Source organism: Nannobrachium achirus (genome assembly GCF_963921795.1).
Source record: "Nannobrachium achirus genome assembly, chromosome: 4".
Classification (NCBI taxonomy): Eukaryota; Metazoa; Chordata; class Actinopteri; order Myctophiformes; family Myctophidae; genus Nannobrachium; species Nannobrachium achirus.
This window is the reverse complement of record NC_137813.1, coordinates 62,988,297-63,011,823: the sequence shown is the minus strand read 5'-3', so window position 1 is coordinate 63,011,823 and position 23,527 is coordinate 62,988,297. Positions and strand designations below refer to the sequence as shown.

The 23,527-nt window shown below is 41.0% G+C and overlaps 1 protein-coding gene across 1 annotated transcript; it reads left to right on the top strand.

Annotated features, from left to right (window-relative positions):
• Nucleotides 1-289: 289 nt before the first annotated feature.
• On the top strand, nucleotides 290-15,156 carry tsen54 (TSEN54 tRNA splicing endonuclease subunit; the record flags this gene model as incomplete). The annotated part of the gene is made up of 13 exons (XM_080723699.1): nucleotides 290-357; nucleotides 1,793-1,951; nucleotides 2,394-2,457; nucleotides 2,577-2,660; nucleotides 5,567-5,665; nucleotides 6,035-6,087; nucleotides 6,194-6,301; nucleotides 6,613-6,769; nucleotides 7,662-7,934; nucleotides 10,464-10,683; nucleotides 11,498-11,558; nucleotides 11,774-11,887; nucleotides 15,006-15,156. 13 exons carry the CDS (start codon nucleotides 290-292, stop codon nucleotides 15,154-15,156), a joined length of 1,611 nt encoding a protein of 536 aa, XP_080579825.1.
• Between the last annotated feature and the right edge of the window lie 8,371 nt (nucleotides 15,157-23,527).

Genomic DNA, 23,527 nt, shown 5'->3' with positions numbered 1-23,527 from the left:
TATTTTCAAATGATTTTTCTACATTTTATTCTTTGGAAAACCTGTGAAACAGGACATTCTGCATAACGAATACTTTCTAATATTGGTACTTTGTAGGCTACTTTAATTACATTTTGATACCAATACGTTTGTACTTTTACTCAAGTAGGTCTATTAACGTTCCAAACTTCTGCTGCACCACTGTTCATTAGAAAGGAACGGCTCCCTGCTGCGAACCGGACCCGATCGTTCATTTCAAAGAGCCGTTCAAATGACTCGATTCGTTCGCGAACGTCCCATCTCTACAAACATGGCGGACCAAAACAAGACAGCAGCAGTGCATGCAGCTGAAGTGGAGTTCTACTCTGAGATGTTGAGGTACACATGTTCTATAACTATTATATAAACCTCACTGACACCTTATAAAACACCGTGGTGTGCATGGAACTGACCAGGGGTTTATATGAATGGCTTATATTTCGCATAACGTTACTCAAGTTAACTGTTGAAATCAGTGTGCTACAATACTGAAGCCTCATGCATAGGCAGCAGTTCTCAAACTTTTTCATGTCAAGGACCCCCAAATTGACTCTTATTAGCTCGCGGACCCCCATTTGAAAAGATATGACACAGGTAACGCCATAAAGTAAGATCTTTACGGCTGTAGCAGTGATTCTCAAACATTCTAATGTCAAGGACCCCCAGTTTGACATGCATTTTAGTCTGTGGACCCCCATTTAATTGTATTTCTATCTGAGACCCCACTTTGTCTTTGTGTTGTAAAAATCGATATTAATTTAACTCTGAGAGTGTACAAATGGAACCAAATGGACTTGATTCCATTTGTACACTCTCAGAGATACAGAGCCATCTTTAATTTAGCTGGGGACCCCCTGGAACTCTCTCAATGACCCCTGGACCCCACTTTGAGAACCAACGATGTAAGGTGTCGCTTGCCAAAAAGAACACATCTACTGTATATGCATTGGTAACTTGTTACAGTTCTGATTGATTGATTGATTGAATACTTTACGAGTTTATGTTGTACAGTGGGGACGTTATGTCCTATAAGGACCATAATGTTATTTTGACACTACAACTTGTAAAGTGATGCTCTATGGATTCTTTATGAATGAATGTTTTCTTGCAGGAATGAGGTCTATGAGTTGACATGTAGAATTACATTCAGTTATTATGTCAAGTAACAATGTTTACGTTTTGTGGGTTTTGGGAACTATCACATATTGCAAGGTCTGGGAGACTCGTGCTTGGCACGTACGTTTCAGTGACAACAAGCATAGTTGACACATTTTATGAGATTACACAACAAATTTTCTTCAAACGACCGCATCTAGAACTCTGTGTAGCAAGCAAACAACTTGGATATCATGATCAATCATCTATGTTCGTTTAAGTTTAAGTACAGTGACTACAGTCACAGTGCCAATATATTTATATTTCACATTTTTCAATATTGATATCTGCACACAAAGATTTCTCATCCTCAGGTTAATGAATGGTTTTATTTATTTATTTTGAGAAACAGAAAAAAAATGTTATTGCACGGAGCTGATCTACAAGCTCACACTTCACAAGCTAAAAGAAATGTGAAATAATTTTGGACGAGATAAATCGTCTATCGGGGTTCCCTCACTGGCACAAACATATTCTCAGATCGGGTTCCTCAGTCAAATACATATCCTAATTTGGGGGCCTGTGTCTGATACGCTCTGGATAAGATCGTCTGCTAAATGCTTAATTTGCAATAGTAAAAAGTGTGAGAATGGTTATGGTTGAACTTGTGTGACTGCAGTCCCTCGGAGCTTTTTGCGGCACGGGCGCGGAGCCATAAGATCCCGCTGCGCGGCCAGAAGGACTTCTTCCCAGACGACTCGGAGCAGCAGAGACGGCGCTTAGAGCAGAGCTTGGATGAACACTGGAGCCTGGTGTCGGAGGAGCGGGTGGAGAGACTGTGAGTGGACGGAGTTCTGTGTGCATGTTGGATTTCGAGAAACACACAATGCGCTGAACCACGTTGACGGCGACAATTTTGGCACGTGTGCTTCATCAACACCTATTATGAGGATTCAAAGTTTGGAACTTTACCGTAGTGTCACTAGTGTGAGGAACTACTGGTCGCTGCATGGCAATTGCTACTTGCACCTTTTTCTTATTCGTGTTGTTATCTGTCTTCATTTCCATATCGGCAAGTTAATATCTTATTTTACAACAGGAGTCTATTTGAGTGGTGTGATTCCCTCTAACTCTGGATGTGTCAAGATGTGCCTGATTTCGGGAACTGATCCTGATTTTGGAGAGTCCTAGAAAACCAATTAAAGAAATCAAATAATGGCTGATATGTTGTCCAAAGTGATATATCGGACGAGCTCTGAATGCTTTTCTCTGCGTTCCAGAGGTAACCTGGTGAAAGCTGTGTGGATTCCGAGGGAGAGAAGGGTGGAACTGCAGTCTCCTGCTGTGAGTACATCACACCATGATGGGAGAAGACAATCTCCTTCCTCTATTACCCATTCATCACATACGTTTTGTCAGATGCACATTGATAATTACTGCTTTTTTTAATCTAATCCACACAGGGAAAGTTTTGGCAGACGATGGGTTACTCTGCCAACGGGAAACAATATCTGCTCCCAGAGGAGGCTCTGTACCTGATGGAATGTGTGAGTGTCAAATACTGTGTGTGTGTGTGTGTGTGTGTGTGTGTGTGTGTGTGTGTGTGTGTGTGTGTGTGTGTGTGTGTGTGTGTGTGTGTGTGTGTCTGTGTCTGTGTCTGAATCAACATCAATATAACAACAGATGTCTGTGTCTGAATCAACATCAATATAACAACAGATAAGGCTTTCCCCTCATAGTGTATTAATCAGTCAGTTTGTTATTAGTTGACCAAGACTTTATTTTCCTCCCCCATGGACATGTGTTGTAAACTCTAGATAGAACCATGTAATTCTCCCAGTCTATAATATAGACCAGTGTCCACTAGGCATTGTTAAATCTACATTAGAATGTTCAGTTCTTAATATCACCTGAAAAGCCTGGTCTCTGCTAACTGGTTGATTAGTAGAGACATTCCTGTGACTTCAAGTCACAGGAAAGTCTTCAGTGACTGAGTAAGAGATTAAGGAGCGCTGTGTGCGTCCGTGATTATATCCAACTGAAAACCAGGGTGCTCTTTGAAGAGGGATGTACAGGTATGGTGAGATGTTAGCCTGATAAATCAGTCCGCACATCACCACCCCCTGTTGGTGGGTGGTGTGTAGTGTGGACTGAACCCGGAGATATTTTATTTTATTTCAAGCTCGTCCGAGGAGCGGGCGAATTGAATGGGCCAATCAGGGCTGTAGACTTGAGGCACGTGGTAGGCTGGTCCGGTCCCAGCCCCCCCCCCCCCCCCCCCCCCCCCCCCCCCCCCAGCCCCCTCCCTTCGGAGCTGTTCTGCCCACGTGAGAGTCCCTAGTGGACTCTTATTGGTGCTCTTGTGCCCACGTGAGCCGCTAGTGGACTCTGATTGGTCCGTGAAAACTGTCATGGCGGAGTCAGACTCGACTCTAATTCTTTTAATAAACTATACAATAGTGCCGTTTCATTACGTTTTAATACCATTTTGCACTAACGTAAACATGCAGTCATATAATATGTTATGAGAAATAACGTATATTCAGTAGGCCTGTCCTCTAAACATCGACGAATCGACGCGTCGTTTTAAGCCCCGGGAATCGACGCCAATTGTTTGAGTCGAGGCGAAAATATATATATTTTTATATCACCAGTTAGCCTACTACTGCGGTGCACTGCTGGACTGGTGTCATGTACTTCCTATGAGAAGTAGCAATTGGCGAACAGTTATTTATTGTCTCGCACCAGCGTAGGGGTGAAAGTGAGACGGAACGGCCAGAACGGTTCAGAACCGCGGCTTCGTTAAAACATTCGGAGCCGGGAAGGTGTTCCGTTAAGAGGAGGGAAGCACGCTGTCAAAATCCCATATTAAATAACCTGCCACAGCACAAACGCACGTCCACGAATTAAACAATCTTCTAAAGTCAAATTAACATACACAAGTGTAGGCTACAAGTTACATTTTCTAATTAAAGTGCTTCTGAATTGTTCCAGTGTTGTAATCCATGATGAATGATTATGTTTCGCTGTGTTTGCGTCCATGACCTGTCCACACTGCTGGCTCTAGCGGGAGCTGTGCCTCCGCCTGTTTATGATCCGTTTCTGAAATGAATCCGTTCTCGACACTGACTCATTACTCTGTCAGTGCTCTGTGTCCCGCGACTGCGGACTGGATCCCATCGTTCATTTAAAATAGCCGTTCAAGAGAGTGGAATCGTTCGCGAATGTCTCATCTATACTGCACGCTGCCGAGAGACGGGGCAGAGTTGAAACAGCGGAGATGTTTTATTTGTACTCTATGGTTGTACACTGCTATGCAGATAACATTTGTGCTCGCTCACCGATATCACCGAAAACACTGTGTATTCAATTCATCTTAATGTATTTATTGTATTATGTTGACGTGGTTTAAAGCAACACTTTTTTTTTTCTTTTTTTTTTTACACAAAGTAGACTATAAAACGATTAGTCGACGCGTCGGATTAACCCCTGCGACTCGAATCGACTTCATAAATCCTGAGTCGAGGACAGCCCTAATATTCAGTAATTAATTCAGTTTTTTTTAAGTGATGAATTGAAGAAACAAAGGTAGGGTGGAAACAAAGGCTTTATAATGCGATAGTCATTACTAGTGAAATATGTTTTTCATCATGCGTTATACCTTTTTGTAAAAACATTAAACCATTGTAAGAATTTCTTCAGTCGAGGATATTTCTAAAGAACAAATCAAAGGAAGAATATGAGTTGTAGTGAATTGATTGAATGAATACTTGATTAACAATTTGCAAACGGTACAGCAGGGATTGACACTAATGGTTGTCTGAATGCCCGGGGCAGGTAAATAAATGGTCGGGCAGGTGAAGTTTGCAGTGGCAGAGTGGCTGGCTAGCTGCTACGTGAGCTCCGTCAAAAACAGTCATAGCTAAAGACTTGTTTCCCCATTCACCTCACGTTCGCACAATGAGGCATGCCGCTTGACGTGAGATTCCAAGTGGCCAAGAGGGCAAGTAGAACATGACCTGTACTTGCCCGTTGGGCAAGTACCTCTGAGACCTTAGTGTCAACCCCTGCAACAGTAACCGAATATAATTATTTTAAATATTATTTTTTGTTGATTTTTTTATTACACAATAGGTTTAATTACCCTGACTCTTGTTTGAATCCTGCACCTGAAAAATAACCAAAAGTATTATACGAAAGAAACTCAAACTAACACTAAAACAATATATAATTAAAACGCGTTAAAAGCGTTTTAACAAAAATCAAAAACTAATAAAAACTCACAATAAAAACGAACTGAATTAGACTAATTAAACTAACAAAAATCCCAAACTATTAACCTTGATAGGGCGTCACACCGTTTGCTGGCTGGTGTTGGTAGGACTTTCCACCTCTACATTCTGAAGAGTGAACCATGAGGCCTGAACGGTTGTCTTGTGCCTTGTGTTTTCAGGGAAACCTGCAGGTGTTTTATCACGACCTTCCTCTGTCCATCCAGGAAGGATATGAGAGGTTTCTGTCCTCCAAGACACTCACACTGCAGGAGTACCAGGTATCAGGGATGAGGGGAGCTTGTGGGTTCAAATCCAGCTTTGTCGGGTGTGGGAAGCAGGGCTGGGAGGGTGATTTTGGTCACTGGATGTATTCCTAAGGGCGGGAACGAGGGAGAGTTTGGTAGGAGGAGTAGGGCGAAGGCCCTACATCCTCCCGGTGGGGGCTCCTCACTGGCAGGTGAGTCAGTAGGATGCAACAGCAGTGACAACAAAGAAATGTGTGTTGGCATAACGACTGTATCGGAGAGAAAACAGTTGGCTACTCTAAATAATAAAAAAAGAAAGGGATGAGGGGAGCACTGCTTATGTTAACAGCAAAGTATTTCCTCTCAACTCAACCTGATGTCACAAACCTTTTCATCACCAAGGTGTTTGGGCATTTGAAGAGACTCGGCTACGTCGTGAACCGGTTCGATGCCAGGTAAATGACTGCTTGCTAGTGACGCGTTCTTACAACGTCATGCTTGACCTTACAATGGGGGTTGTGGAGGAGTTGGAGGGGACAATGATTCTGGGTCTCTTCACAGTACGGTGTCGTCCTCATACGAGGACAAGCTGAACCTGCCGTCTTCGAACGACCAAGCAAGGAGGCATCAGAAGAGGAAACGCAGTGACAGCCCCTCCCCTGTGCCAAGGTACAGTAAGCACAGTGGATGTATGGAGATCTGCTATTTTCATGTATGTGTTTAATTTTTGGACGCTGTTGGTTAAAAAGCTGAACAAATCGGCTGCTGCATATAACTGCAGATGTTGTCGCCAAAAAGACAGATGATGAACAATACTGTATATCAGCCAAACTGATAATCTAAACATTATCATGTATTTAAATCTATGTAGGCCTATACATTATTTAATGTAAAACCATTGCTTACTGTATGTAAATAGAACTCCTGTATCTCCAGTAGAGAGGTGTTTACTGACTTAAACCTTTTGTGTCTTTTTTCAGCCAAACAGAAGCTGAGGAGGGATCCGTCTGTGACAGAACAGAGGTGGATGAACATGACAACACAGATGAGAAGGATGAGAAGACCCCAGAGTCTGCTGCAGACCCTCCAACCCCTGAGACCTCAGAGACCCAGAACCTGCAGCAAACTGACCCCAGTGTAGGCCTTTCACTACATCACATAATAGCCCGAGAGCAATTATTGTTTTGCATAATCGTCATAATTGGTTGTATTCAGAAGCTTCAGAAGGAAGATGAAAATATGTCTCCAAATGCGTTCCAACATGACACGTTTTTAGCTTGTAGATCTGCTATTTCTTTTTTAACCCATTAGGCCTAGGATTGTTGAATGCTTTAACTGTTGAAAAATAGCAGATATACAAGCTCACAGCGTGGCACCGAGTGCCACGCTGCGAGCTTGTAGATCTGCTATTTTTGAAAAAGTCATGAAAATGTGTGCAAATCTTTGAATATATGTATTTTCAAAGTGAACGTTTGTAACTCAAAATGTTGCTTCTGGGTGTTCCCTGGAACTAGATATTTTGAGATGGGGGTCCGTGGCCAAATACATATCATTTTGGGGGTCCCTCACATGAAAAGGTTTGAGAACCACTGACACAGTAGTCTCTCAAGAACAGACTAACTGAACTCCAGTTAAGTGAAAAGGACCTGGCTGGCCAGATTGCTGACATAGAAATACATAGGTTTTTCAAAAAATCTTAGAAGGATTCAAAAGACACTTATAGAATTGGGTAAAAATTCTAATTTTCACGATTTTTCAAAAATAGCAGATCTACAAGCTTGCAGCGCGAGCTTGTAGATCTGCAGCCGCGCTGTGAGCTTGTATATCTGCTATTTTTCAATAGTTAAAGCATAAAATAATGATACAAAATAACGTGTACCCGTTCTAAATGGGTTAAAGAATAACATTATTATATACATTTATTAAAACAATTCCAATGCTTAGTGCCAAAAACACAACACACACACACATGTATTACGCTTATTTATGTGACAATGAATCGTCATCTAAACTGTAACTGTGGTGCCAGGCCTGTCCCTGCAGCGAGGGCAGGAGTTGGTGGGAGACGTCCCTGTCAGCGTCCACAGAGCGGGGACCAGCAGAGCCTCCCCCCAGCAGGCCCAGGGCCTCCTGCTCCTCTTCTCCACGCTGGGACTTCCACTCCATTCCCTTCCCAGACCTGGGCTCCAGGTGGAGCTCCTCCACAAGGTTGGCCTCCCCGGACCCTTCCCTGCTGCCCGGGGCTCTGGCCGTGGGCCGCTGCGACGTCGCCCCCTGGCTGCACAGGCTGAACCTGCGCCAGGTGAGGACCAGTCATGGACAAAGTACTCAACCCTAGTACTGACTGAACCACAGTGCTAGAGTCAAAGTATAGATATTGTTGGTCAAATATTACTCGACTACAAGTGAAAGTTGCTCTGTTAAATTTGTTCTTGAGTTAAAGTACTGGAGTATTTACTTTCTAAATATAATTAACTCTTTTACCGCTTTGGACGTTCCCGTTCGCCCCATTTTTCATGGCGGCGCGATGCCAATTGTACGTTCTTTGGCTCGTTCTTTTGTACCTTGTTTTGATGTCTGTAAACTGATGAGGGGTCGCGCGGGTGTGTACCGTTAACACATCTCCCGTAAAAGTGCTCTCAAAAACCCACTGGACGTTAGCATCAATGGAGTAACAAAACACTTCCTTGTTATTTTCTCTGGGTCTATTGCACTGTAGCGATTCAGTGGTATGGACGGATGGCAGCCGGCCGCGGCCATTTCACATTAATTCTTGCATGAGGCTGCCCTCTACTGCTAGTATGACCAAAGTGCACTATGTAATGAGGAAAAAAAAAAAAAAAAAAAACGAATAGATCTTTGTCTATAACCTCGCAAAGGTAAGCTGCTTTTGCTGGCACAAGACCCAATAAATAAATAATAACATCTGGCAGTAAAACTGTTAAGCACTCAAAAGTACAAATTACAAAGAAAGTAAAATTTCTTTATTCTCCAAATAAATTCAAAGATCTTCCGTAATGTGAGCTTGTAGATCTGCTATTTCCACTATATTTGAAATGGAGCTTGAGTGATTAATTCCCTTTTTTCCCTAACATCACAACATCATAATTTTACATATTGTGTTAATTGTTCAGGAATCAGCACTAGTGTGTGAGTGGGCTCCTTTTCATACTGTTTCACAAATCACACATTAGGACGTGAGCAGGCCTGAAATGTCGTCATTTTAGGGGCAAGGCCACATTGGTATTGTCCATTGTTTGAGGACACAAAGGCCAAATGCCAGGGCAGGAAGGCCATCAAATAAAACAAGATTTTGGTTAAGATTTAACATTTTATATGTAGACTATCTGCTGTGAAATAAATAAATTGGTATTTACAATCTGATCCATGCTCAGCCCTGTATCAATCAAAGATACTGGATTGGTTTAAAAATTGGTTGTTGGGGACTCAACAAAAGACACTGGTCCACATGACAAGAACGATAGACTGGTGTCTACATGTTGGCAAGACAGAGGAGAAAGTGGTACTAGTACTGACTGAACCACAGTGCTAGAGTCAAAGTATAGATATTGTTGGTCAAATATTACTCGACTACAAGTGAAAGTTGCTCTGTTAAATTTGTTCTTGAGTTAAAGTACTGGAGTATTTACTTTCTAAATATAATTAACTCTTTTACCGCTTTGGACGTTCCCGTTCGCCCCATTTTTCATGGCGGCGCGATGCCAATTGTACGTTCTTTGGCTCGTTCTTTTGTACCTTGTTTTGATGTCTGTAAACTGATGAGGGGTCGCGCGGGTGTGTACCGTTAACACATCTCCCGTAAAAGTGCTCTCAAAAACCCACTGGACGTTAGCATCAATGGAGTAACAAAACACTTCCTTGTTATTTTCTCTGGGTCTATTGCACTGTAGAGATTCAGTGGTATGGACGGATGGCAGCCGGCCGCGGCCATTTCACATTAATTCTTGCATGAAGCTGCCCTCTACTGCTAGTATGACCAAAGTGCACTATGTAATGAGAAAAAAAAACAAAAAAAAAAACGAATAGATCTTTGTCTATAACCTCGCAAAGGTAAGCTGCTTTTGCTGGCACAAGACCCAATAAATAAATAATAACATCTGGCAGTAAAACTGTTAAGCACTCAAAAGTACAAATTACAAAGAAAGTAAAATTTCTTTATTCTCCAAATAAATTCAAAGATCTTCCGTAATGTGAGCTTGTAGATCTGCTATTTCCACTATATTTGAAATGGAGCTTGAGTGATTAATTCCCTTTTTTCCCTAACATCACAACATCATAATTTTACATATTGTGTTAATTGTTCAGGAATCAGCACTAGTGTGTGAGTGGGCTCCTTTTCATACTGTTTCACAAATCACACATTAGGACGTGAGCAGGCCTGAAATGTCGTCATTTTAGGGGCAAGGCCACATTGGTATTGTCCATTGTTTGAGGACACAAAGGCCAAATGCCAGGGCAGGAAGGCCATCAAATAAAACAAGATTTTGGTTAAGATTTAACATTTTATATGTAGACTATCTGCTGTGAAATAAATAAATTGGTATTTACAATCTGATCCATGCTCAGCCCTGTATCAATCAAAGATACTGGATTGGTTTAAAAATTGGTTGTTGGGGACTCAACAAAAGACACTGGTCCACATGACAAGAACGATAGACTGGTGTCTACATGTTGGCAAGACAGAGGAGAAAGTGGTACAGTCAGCTGGGGGCATTAAGGCCACTGTGGCCTTCATGGCCTCCCTGAAATTCCTGCCCTGGTCGTGAGATTGAATCATGAGTACTGTCCTCTACGTTCCTGTCCCTGACAGATGAAGATGTCTGCGGGGGAGCGGCGGAGGGAGGAGGACGGGGACAGGTACAGGCGGGACGTCAACGAGGACAGAGAGGTGAGACGCTGCAGCAACTGGACAGAGTACCACCAGCTGCAGGAGGGGAGGAGGAGGCACCGTCGCCACAGCAACAGACCCCCCCACCTATGGGAGGGCTCCGTCGTTCCCTTACACAACCCCAACCGCTACACCCCCACTGGTACGACCACACTCTGACCCATGTTAGAAAGACATTTTACACCCTGACTGGTACGACCACACTCTGACTCCATGTTAGAAAGACATGTTACACCCTGACTGGTACGACCACACTCTGACTCCATGTTAGAAAGACATGTTACACCCTGACTGGTACGACCACACTCTGACTCCATGTTAGAAAGACATGTTACACCCTGACTGGTACGACCACACTCTGACTCCATGTTAGAAAGACATGTTACACCCCCACTGGTACGACCACACTCTGACTCCATGTTAGAAAGACATGTTACACCCTGACTGGTATGACCACACTCTGACTCCATGTTAGAAAGACATGTTACACCCTGACTGGTACGACCACACTCTGACCACATGTTAGAAAGACATGACAGAGTTTCGATTACGATGAACAAAAGTTATCGTTTTCCTATTATGAGAGTGGGTCAGCAGCACTACAACGTCACCAGGTGTTTTGATGGTCTGAAATAGTTTATTAAATCTACTAAAACCGGGAAAGCCGTCCCGTGATGCGAGCTTGTACATCTGAAACATTTTGGAAAAAATCTTGAAAGTGTGAGAACTACTGGTTTTGTAGAATCGGCCTCAGGTCTTAAGTTACATTTCTGTGGCCCAAAATGTGAATATTATGCCCAGACCATGTCTGCACAAATCACCCGCTCACCATGTTATGCCTCAACATGGTTATGTCTGATATCAAAGGGAGAGATGGAGAGGGAGAGATGGAGAGTGAGAGTTTTTGCTTGTAAGATATGAATAAGAGAGTGACATTTCTTTGTCTCTTTTCTCAGCTGAGCTGCTTGAAAAAATCAGCGTAGTCAAATCATCCAACTTGCTGGATGGAGCATCCAGGTAATGTTTTTAACTTTTGATTTCAAATGTCACAATGCATTTCACTTTACATCCATTCTATTATAAAACAAAGCATTATTGAATGAACACTACAGCTACAGTATGAGTGTGTATTACTATGATTTCATGAACAGTATTTTACCTGAGTGACTTAATACATACAGTAATAACACAGTATTGGGAAAACAAGGTGACTTTGTGCTTTGTGTGTTCAGGTTGACAGCTGACGAGGAGTGGAGGATTAGTTTCAGTGTTTACCAACCCGACACGGTGGCCGACTTCAAGAAGAGCAACCCGGGGAAACCCTATTCCCGCCTGTGTGTCTGTAGGTAAGAAGTCTGCACTAACTGACACATGTGTGTCTGCAGGTAAGAAGTCTGCACTAACTGACACATGTGTGTCTGCAGGTAAGAAGTCTGCATTAACTGACACATGTGTGTCTGTAGGTAAGACGTCTCCACTAACTGACACATGTGTGTCTGCAGGTAAGAAGTCTGCACTAACTGACACATGTGTGTCTGCAGGTAAGAAGTCTGCACTAACTGACACATGTGTGTCTGTAGCAGTGTTGATTTTGTCGACTAAAACTATGACGAAAAATGTTCGTCGACTACCTTTTTTCACTGATAAAAACTAAATAAAAACTAAGCTATGGCGACTAAAACTATGACTAAATATATTGACAATTTTGTCAACAAATAAAAACTAGACGGACTAGTGGAGAAGAGATCCAGTAGAACTAAAAGACAAGTAATTTTATGTTTGGCTACAAGCTCACAACGCGTTGCATCGCAACGTGTTGTGAGCTTGTAGATTGGCAATTTTCAGAGTGCAACAAAGTGTGTAAAATCAGCCATTACGACACCATCAAGGCCCGCCAAAAATGTTTTGTCGGCTAAAATATTATGATATTCAGTCGACTAAAACTAGACTAAAACTAAAACTTTTCAGGTGACTAAATTATGACTACAACTAAGTGACATTTTAGTCAAAAGACTATGACTAAAACTAAATCTAAATTTGCTGTCAAAAACAACACTGGTCTGTAGGTAAGAAGTCTCCACTAACTGACACGTGTGTCTGTAGGTAAGAAGTCTGCACTAACTGACACATGTGTCTGTAGGTAAGAAGTCTGCACTAACTGACACATGTGTCTGTAGGTAAGAAGTCTGCACTAACTGACACATGTGTGTCTGTAGGTAAGAAGTCTGCACTAACTGACACATGTGTCTGTAGGTAAGAAGTCTGCACTAACTGACACATGTGTCTGTAGGTAAGAAGTCTCCACTAACTGACACATGTGCCTCTAGGTAAGAAGTCTGCACTAACTGACGCATGGGCTGTTTGCTCAAGATGAGCTTAACTGTAAACAATTGACACTAGTTGAACAAAATAAACATTGCCTTGGATTTAAGCGTGTGCTGCTTTCGTCTCATGGTTCATGTCCTGTTCAAAATGTGACTGTGCCTGGAAAATCTGGGTGGGCCTGAAGTTTTTTAAGATTAGATATTATAATTACGGGTCAGAGCATGTGAGCGGAGTGGAGCGGCAACGAAAGCCGCTCCGCGCTCCAGAGGGCTCTTGTCCCGCTCGCTCGTCACTCTGGTCGGCCACCGGGCCGCTCTGCTCTGTGCCGCTCCGTCGCTCACCTTGATTTGCGCATTTGACGCTCCGCGCTCGCTCCACGCTCCGCTCAGGGTCGTCAACAGCCAAAATAAAAAAAGTATTTTGCTACCATGCCCGAAACACTTTCTCCTTTGCTTTGCCACAAGTGTTCCCAACACAAATGCCTGCTGTAACGTGAGCCTTTGATGGAGAGCTGCCTTCAATGTTACACGCCATCTAAGGCATTGTATTTTTTAATAAGACGGGCAATATTAAATCCAGTTGGTTATTGATTAATCACCACATTCGAGAAGTAGGCGACTCGTGGTGTGTGTTTTTCATCAGTCTCACTTGCATTTCAAATCGTATCCTTTGACTGGCTGGTGATAGGCCTATATAACTTAACTGACACAAGGTAGGCTATTTATTATAAACATAGCCTGAGTGAAATCTTGATAAAGGTTTGCTCTCCTCTCCGCGCTGCTTTCTCCCTCCTGCAACATGGTTGCACTGCCATGGACTGCACTCGGCAGTCGGCACTGACACGTTTTGTTGGAAACATGCGGCGCGCTGCCCCAACAGGGTCGGCTAGGAGCGGAGGAGGTCGGCGTTCCAAGGAGCGGAGGAAAATCCTTGCTCCAAATGTGTGGATGTGTCCTTTGATCCTGATTCAAGTTGTTAAACTGACATCAGTCAATTCAAGGATTTGATTATTGCATCCACTAACATCAATGTAAACATTCTTCTTTTACATTTCAATTCAATGTAGGAATTTGACATAGTGTCAACTGAATAGGCCTACCATCCATACAAACAATTGAGTAAAAACAAAGTGACATTTCAAAAGTGCAATGTGACATATTTAGAACCTCCAAGTAAGCTGTTTTAATATTTTATTATGGTGTTATCATTTTATTAACACTGTGATTCAAATGAGTTCATAGTTTACCTCACCAATTTTATAAAAAGTAAAAGAAGAAAAGTATCATAATAATAGTTTGATGCATTTCACTAAAGTATCTCAATTCCTCAACATGAAGATTACTACTGAGTTTTTTTTTTTACCATTGAACCATTATCTCAATGGTAAGCCGGCCTGCTTGCTCAGGGGATAAATTGAATCTTGACCATCAGGTCAAACTTTGTGTCAGATCCTGTGTCTAGGTGAGACATGAACTTCGACATCTAAAATACAACCACCCCAATTGTTATATTGTATTAACATTTACCATACAGATTGGACAAAATAACATTTTATTCATACAAAGAAAAGTTACAAAATGCCGCTTTAACATGATGAATAGAAAGGATAATGTGAGAATAAAAGAAAATGCATTAATACAACACTGATCTAAGCTGTCTATGAAATCTATGAAAAAGTTTAATCTGCTACACAATTGTATACAATATGTAGTGGGGGTCCCTGCTTCATCTCACACTCAGTGAAGGGGTCCTTGGCCTGAACAACCTCAAAGACCCCTGTTCTAGGGTATAGAATGTGACTGTATTTGGAAACTTTCTTGCACAATACTGATAATAATACATGTCTTGTATAGTTGTATATGTTGTATAATAACAGTAATTTGTGGTTGACATACCTGGGCTTGACCAGTGTTCCTTGTTTGGAAGACACTGGTGTAGACAACACTAAAATGTCATAATTCATTCACTATGGAACATTCACACCACCATGCAGCACAGTATTGACAAATGAGTAAATAAGTGCAGAGCTCCCTGTATGAGCTATAGTGTTTTCTTTTTCTCACTTGTGTGCCTACAACTTGCATGTCCATAGTAAAACCTAACCAACTTAATAATGTGATTGTGTCCATGTGTCCACAGCTTCCAGGGTCCAGTTCCTGACCTGCAGACTGTCAAAATGCTGGCCTTCCAGAGCAGGGACGTTCCTGTCACCTTTGCTGTGGTGGACCATGGTGACATCTCCTTCTACACCTTCAAAGACTTCCATCTGCCCACTGACGTGTTCCCCTGAGGACAACAATCCTCTGGATGTTCTATGAGGACAACAATCCTCTGGGATGTTCTATGAGGACAACAATCCTCTGGATGTTCTATGAGGACAACAATCCTCTGGGATGTTCTATGAGGACAACAATCCTCTGGATGTTCTATGAGGACAACAATCCTCTGGATGTTCTATGAGGACAACAATCCTCTGGGATGTTCTATGAGGACAACAATCCTCTGGATGTTCTATGAGGACAACAATCCTCTGGATGTTCTATGAGGACAACAATCCTCTGGGATGTTCTATGAGGACAACAATCCTCTAGGATGTTCTATGAGGACAACAATCCTCTGGGATGTTCTATGAGGACAACAATCCTCTGGGATGTTCTATGAGGACAACAATCCTCTGGGATGTTCTATGAGGACAACAATCCTCTGGATGTTCTATGAGGACAACAATCCTCTGAGATGTTCTATGAGGACAACAATCCTCTGAGATGTTCTATGAGGACAACAATCCTCTGAGATGTTCTATGAGGACAACAATCCTCTGAGATGTTCTATGAGGACAACAATCCTCTGAGATGTTCTATGAGGACAACAATCCTCTGGGATGTTCTATGAGGACAACAATCCTCTGGGATGTTCTACCACACTGACTAGTACTGTACAAACTGTACACACTGTACAATACACACTGCATCTGAAATAACAGCTCCTTATGGTCTTATTCACTGTATATCTTTAAATACGTGCCTTTAACTACTTAAGACCTATTCAAAGACTTTCCAAAATAGCTTGTCTACTGTACAAGCTCCCAACATGTTGGGACAATTTTTGACAATTCCCAAGCAGAAGCATTGCACATATTGTAGTGTGGTCCTTCATATTGGAGCAGGAGGTATCAGGAGCTTTTCAAAGCACTGGGTGAAGGCAGCAACACAACTAATGGTTGTATTTGTTATGTCTGCCGTTCACAAACCACTGTATGTAGGAACTGAACTACTCTGATAAGTAGTGAGCATGGAGTCTCCTCAGTGTTTTGATGTTTTGACTTTTGTTGAAAATTATACTTTCTGTTTTACAAAATAAAATCTAAGAACACTGTTGTCCACAAAACTACGATCCTTTGCTGATGTCCACAAAGCTACCTCCCTCTTAAAATAAAGATACAAAGATAAAGCTATCTACTGGTCTCTATAGTGTTTATGATGTCCATGTTCTAGTAGTTTAAATCAACTAGTGATAGACATGTTGTTTATGACAGTGTAGAAGGACCTACAGTAGCTGTGTAGAACAGAGGTTGTATGAGCTGCATGTATAGCTTACTAGAACAAGAACACTACACCTTCACTGACACTAGAGGGAGCCAACAGCACACAAGGTGAGGCTGAGGACTGGCAAAATTTGAACACATTTTATTCTTGTACTCTTGTAAGAAATAGATTTGCACACAGTAGCTACATTTAATGTTTTTATAGACATCCTCCTGAGTTTGGAGGAGAAAGCTCTTCTTCAGACTCCAAAGTCAAAGTGCAGTAAGAAGACAACAATTATACTGATGAATTGGGCTTTGAAGTGTTTCTACTGTCAGTCAATGGTTCCCAAAGCTTTTAGCTCAAGGCCCAAAAGAGAAATTAGATGTTATGAATAGCAGATCTACAAGCTCACAATGTGTCGCTTCACGCCATGCCACGTTGTGAGCTTATAGATCTGCTATTTTCACTACTTCTTAAACATATTAACTCGGCACAAAAAGAAAGGAAACTTGACTTCAGTCCATATCTCCCCTTCAATAATACCAATTTGTATTGTGTTTTATATCATTTTTATTGTTGATTTGTGACCTTTACAAGGAGGTACAGTTTGTAAGCATCAGGCATTAGTGGAATGAGCACTACAGCCAAAAGTGTGGGTAGACCCAAAATTTCCATTTATCTCCCCTTTAATTATGCCAAATGGTGTTTGATATCATTTTTATCGTTGATTTGTCACCTTTACAACAAATTGTAAGGATCTGGCATTCGTGGAATGAGCAACACAGCCAATCGTGTGGGTAGCGCCCGGCGCCCCTCTAAAAATGGCCTGGCAGGCCTGCAGTACTGTTCTTTTGGTGTTCTCGGTCCGTGTACCTTTTGATAGTTTGTTATTGGATTTGGTTTTTAAGAACGAAAAACGAAAAAGGAGACAATTAGTTCTGGTTTGCCGTTTTTTGTTTTTAATTACCAAATCGAGGAACGGAATACCAATCCCGGACCGTCCATTTCCACTCTGTTGTTTACACGTGACAAAACCAAAATAGCCAATGCAAAAACTGCGAAACCACTCCGCGGTCCGTTCTGGGTCCTGCTTATTCCGTGTATCATTCTCATAATGAAAAATGAAAGAATGCAGAACGGAAGCAGCAGTGACGTAAGTGTCACGTGACCGGAAAATCTGTCGCGGTTGTAGTTCTTTCAGGTTTTTTCCGTCGTGGACTCGTGTACTATATTAAAAGCTTTTATTTGTAGTAGATCTACACATTGTGCAAGTAAGCAGTCATATGGAGTGTAATTTTATTATAGAATTGACCCGATAATTATAGGGGAGAGCCGGGGAGGGAGGGTAGAAACATGGGGGCTTAATCTATTAAGTGCAGCAGGCTAAAAGGTCAGAATTGCAACATTTGCAACACACGTTTCCACTGCAGTTTCAGATGATAATTATATTCATGGCCCTGACCCCTACAATATAATTATATTCTAGTAGTGTATAACAATATGGGCAACTATTCAGGCATTTAGCAGATGCTCTTAATCCAGAGCAATAAGCAAGGTCAATACATCAATCAAATGCATAGAAATAATATTCTAAGGAAAACAAACAATCCCCTTGTCATACAAATGAAGATAATTCTTACATAGTTTAACAATTTATTTAAAGTTTACATATTCTTTAAACTGATGACACATGGTAGGGTCTACATGTGTATAAATACATAACTGGGTGTGCACATTTAATTAGAGACAATAATCCCATTTAGACTGGGAACGCATCTTTTTATGTTAAATTCACCTCTTGAAAAATAATACAATATTAAAACATTTGAGCAATATTAATCTTAGAAACAGTTGTTCCTGAAAAACATTAGGATTTAGATTTAGAAGAATTCTTTGTCATTTTTTAAGCTCAAAGCTGTGAGCTTGTAGCCTAGATCTTACAGAAATAACAGGAATTTAAGAGACTTTTTTGTGTGGGCGCTCAAAAATGTAGCACATTCAAAAAATAATTTGAGAATATTAGACATATTCACTCATATAACATTGAATGACAGACAGATAGAACACAATACTATGATAGATATTTAACTCATATAACATTGAATGACAGACAGATAGAACACAGTACTATGATAGATATTTAACTGATATAACATTGAATGACAGACAGATAGAACACAGTACTATGATAGATACAGTATTTAACTCATATAACATTGAATGACAGACAGATACATGTAGAACACAGTGCTATGATAGATATTTAACTCATATAACATTGAATGACAGACAGAACACATTACTATGATAGATACAGTATTTAACTCATATAACATTGAATGACAGACAGATAGAACACAGTACTATGATAGATATTTAACTCATATAACATTGAATGACAGACAGATAGAACACAGTACTATGATAGATATTTAACTCATATAACATTGAATGACAGACAGATAGAACACAGTACTATGATAGATATTTAACTCATATAACATTGAATGACAGACAGATAGAACACAGTACTATGCATTATATATTTTAAATTTACACTCCCAGTAGGCTATAAAGTTAGCAACATTTGGCACATGTGGCCCATCAGAACACTGGTTTTCAATCTATCAATTTGGAATGATCAATCTGAATGGCATATTAAAAACTTATATGTATTTTTGACAAAATTCTGTGACACCATGTATGTACAATCAAGTCTATTGTGTGTCACCTATGAAGCACCACATCCGAAACATTACAAGAAATTAAACAAAAACAAGAAAATATAAAGTACAGAAAATGCTGCAACCAAAAAGGTCTCTATTTGGAAGGATGAAAACATAAATGACCAACAGCACTATTTTGATTGACAGGGAAGGTCCCGGATCCAATCAAATAGCTGCCGGATCCAATCAGAGACGACAGAGAGCTCAAATTAAGCACTTGGTATTTACAATAGAAAGGTCAGGGGAGGTCAAAATTAAGGCTGCCATACAGAGGCATGCAATACACTGACTGCTGAAGATGCTAGGCTCTACAATATATGATCACACATACTGTATGTGTATTTCCCAGTCAGATTTGTTTCTCAGATCATAAAAGTTGATTTCACTGACACTGGCCAGGAGTTGTACATTAGGGATTAAGGTGTCTGAGAGAATCAGTGTCAGTCTCTGAGCACCATACAATTAAAAAAGGGAAGGGCCTGACACTGTGGTTCCCCTGACACATCACTGTGACATCACATGTCACAGTGGGGAACCACAGTGTCAGGCGTTACAGAGATACGATTAAGCTGTGACCGTTCGCATACTAAACTGCGACCTACAGTCGCAATGACCAGAAACAAGGTTGGTAATCATGTTAAACAAGTCACTAAGGGCACATTTCCCCCTGATGAAACAATGTTACAATTGTCACCAAGTCAAAGTCAATCCACTTTTTGGAGAACAAGGCAAGAAGACACCCAACAGCAACTCACATTCATAGATTTTATAGCATTTCATGCTTTCATAGGGGCAGATGATGCTCTTGACATGTCAAAGCAACATCGCTGTACCTCAAAGCAGGTGACGAGCTAGTCATTTCACTGCAGATACTTTCTCATCATGCCACCGATACTGTACAGCTACTGTAATAGGCCTATTACTATACTTGTGAAAGTGAGCTATGCTGGCATCTGTCCTGTCCTGCAAAACCATGGCACAGGGTGACACATTTGACATCAACAGTCCCGTCCTCTTAGGACTCTATGCACTCTTTGTATTTTTGCATGTTGCCTACTATAATGTTATGTCTGAGTTATCTACTGTGAAGTGAATTATGTCCTGCCTGTGAAGCACTTTGATCTGCAACCCTGGATAAAGATGATTGTTCTAATCTAAACGGATAGTGCCAGACGATGCAAGTTTATCACTGGAAAGGACCTGGCATGTAACTTGGGTCTGTGCAACACATTAGGATCACTGATTTTGATCATTGACCACTGATGATTAACACCATGATAGTCTCTCTATTATATTGTATAACCTCGAAAAAATATGTTTATGAATTGAAATAGGTTTAATTGTTTGTAAATGTGCAAACATTTCTACCACATTCTTATTGTAATCCAAAGTATACTTTCCAAGACAATACACAGGAATGACGGTCCAGAATTAGCATGCTTTGGGGCCTACATCAGGGGTCTTCAACGTTTTTAGGCCAAGGACCCCTTGGCTGATAGAGATGAAGCAGGGACTCCCTGCACATATTGTATAAATGCGTGATGCAGATTTTCATTAATGTCATAGATAGATTCATAGACTTGTTAGGTGTCCGAGCCTATGTGAAGTCAGCTGCATTAGCGTTAGCTGCAATAAGACTTCCGGTGCCGATCTCTTCACAATAAGAGTACCCCCGAGGCAATTGAAACATGTTGAGCGAGTAATTGTCCCATGATATGCACATTCAAAACATAGATTAAGCATTTAAACGAACACACACAATGCTAATTATGTTTCTGGGTAAAAAGAAAAGTTTTATTAACATTAGAAAAACATTATAAATGGATAAATGCAGTTCGCTGGAGTGCATAGCCTTTACAAATTGGGCACTGGACAGGAGGCGGCTTTTTGTGTCGGCACTTTGAACACACGCACGCGTTCGGGGAGACCTCCTCTATCACACCACACTCTCCGCTAAGCAGGAGAGGTGTAAAATCTATTTCTGTTGGCTTTCCAGTGCAGCCACTCACTCAAAAAAGTGAAATTTTCAGACATTTTCAAACTCTAGTTGGCGCTGGAGAGCAGACGGCTCTTTGCGTCGGCACTTTGAACACACGCATGCATTCGGGGAGACCTCCTCTATCACACCACACTCTCCACTAAGCAGGAGAGGTGTAAAATCTATTTCTGTTTCCAGAACAGAAGGCTTTCCAGCGCAGCCACTCACTCAAAAAAGTGACATTTTCAGACATTTTGCTATGCATTCTGTATGTTATGACTCTAAGACAGGGTGGGCAACTTTGATGCTGAAAAGGGCCACTACATTTTCACACACACTCCAGAGGGCCACAATGCATATACCAAAAATAGAAGATCTACAAGCTCTGCTATTCTGCTATTTTTGCAAATATTTTAATTGATATCCTTAAAAGTAATTGTTTTATTTAATGTCAAATGCATGTACAGGTCAACTTATGTTCTTACTTTATGAACTTAATCACAAATGCATTTGACAAAAAAGACTAGTAATAGGCTACTAGTCATCAAGAAGATACTAATATACAGTCGACTGACATAATGAAAGTGGGTCATGTTTTACATTTGGAATTATAACAGCAGAAATCAATATTATATCAGTATTCTGATATTTGCCTGTGGGCCGCATTAAGTGTAGGGCCTGTATGCTCTAAGAACTCATTAATTCTCATTATACTGTGACATGGTTTATAATTAAGTACAACTTGATAGAACATCTGTGTAGAACATATTTAAAATAACGTTATACTTGATGTTTAACCACTTGATCCCAAATTGGGGGGAATATTAACCAAAAGTGTCCAATCTACTAGCTCACTGTAGATCTGCTATTTTGGCAAGGGAGCAGAAAGTGCATTCCAACTCTAGCCACATTTAGGGTACTACTTTGTGTGTGTGTGTGTGTGTGTGTGTGTGTGTGTGTGTGTGTGTGTGTGTGTGCGTGCGTGCGTGCGTGCGTGCGTGCGTCTGTGCGTGCGTGCGTGCGTGCATGCGTGCGTGCGTGCGTGCGTGCGCACCTGTGTGATGTAGCCCTTGTTTCATATCTAACAGGACTTAATATGGGAATGCCCATATACCGGTATGGAGGAAGACAGCCCAAATCTGTGTGGCTGGTTCAGACAGGGATCTCCATGTATGGGCATAAAATGGATTGTATGTATGATGTCAGATGTGATAGACGTCATAGGATTTTCACAAATAACTGAGTAAGCTTGTTTGGGCTCTCACATCATATCTATCATATCATATACAGTACATGGATCTCGAGTACAAGGTAACTGGTCCGATATACATCACTGGCCAGATGGCCAAGACATGGCAAGACTTCACCCTTTAGGGCGAGGTCGCTTGTCTCCCCCCGGGCGTCTTACTAGTTTTATTGGTTGGACCTTTAAGGAGGATTAACATACTGACAAACAGATATTTGTTCTCATTCAGATTAACATCATTATTTATCTTCATTTCGGAAACTATGTCACCGGACATGAACATTTTGTTCTTCCCTTTTTTAATTGTATGGTGCTCAGAGACTGACACTGATTCTCTCAGACACCTTAATCCCTAATGTACAACTCCTGGCCAGTGTCAGTGAAATCAACTTTTATGATCTGAGAAACAAATCTGACTGGGAAATACACATACAGTATGTGAGATCATATATTGTAGAGCCTAGCTGAGCATCTTCAGCAGTCAGTGTATTGCATGCCTTAATTTTGGCCTCCCCTGACCTTTCTATTGTAAATACCAAGTGCTTAATTTGAGGGGGAACATGTTCCCCCACCTCTCTGTCGTCTCTGATTGGATCCGGCAGCTATTTGATTGGATCCGGGACCTTCCCTGTCAATCAAAATATTTTCTGTACTTTATATTTTCATGTTTTTTTTTTAATTTCTTGTAATGTTTCTGATGTGGTGCTTCATAGGCGACACACAATAGACATATGATTGTACATACATGGTGTCACAGAATTGTGTCAAAAATACATCTAAGTTTTTAATATGCCATTCAGATTGATCATTCCAAATTGATAGATTGAAAACCAGTGTTCTGATGGGCCACATGTGCCAAATGTTGCTAACTTTATAGCCTACTGGGAGTGTAAATTTAAAATATATAATGCATAGTACTGTGTTCTATCTGTCTGTCATTCAATGTTATATGAGTTAAATATCTATCATATAGTACTGTGTTCTATCTGCCTGTCTTTCAATGTTATATGAGTTAAATATCTATCATAGTACTGTGTTCTATCTGTCTGTCATTCAATGTTATATGAGTTAAATATCTATCATAGTACTGTGTTCTATCTGTCTGTCATTCAATGTTATATGAGTTAAATATCTATCATAGTACTGTGTTCTATCTGTCTGTCATTCAATGTTATATGAGTTAA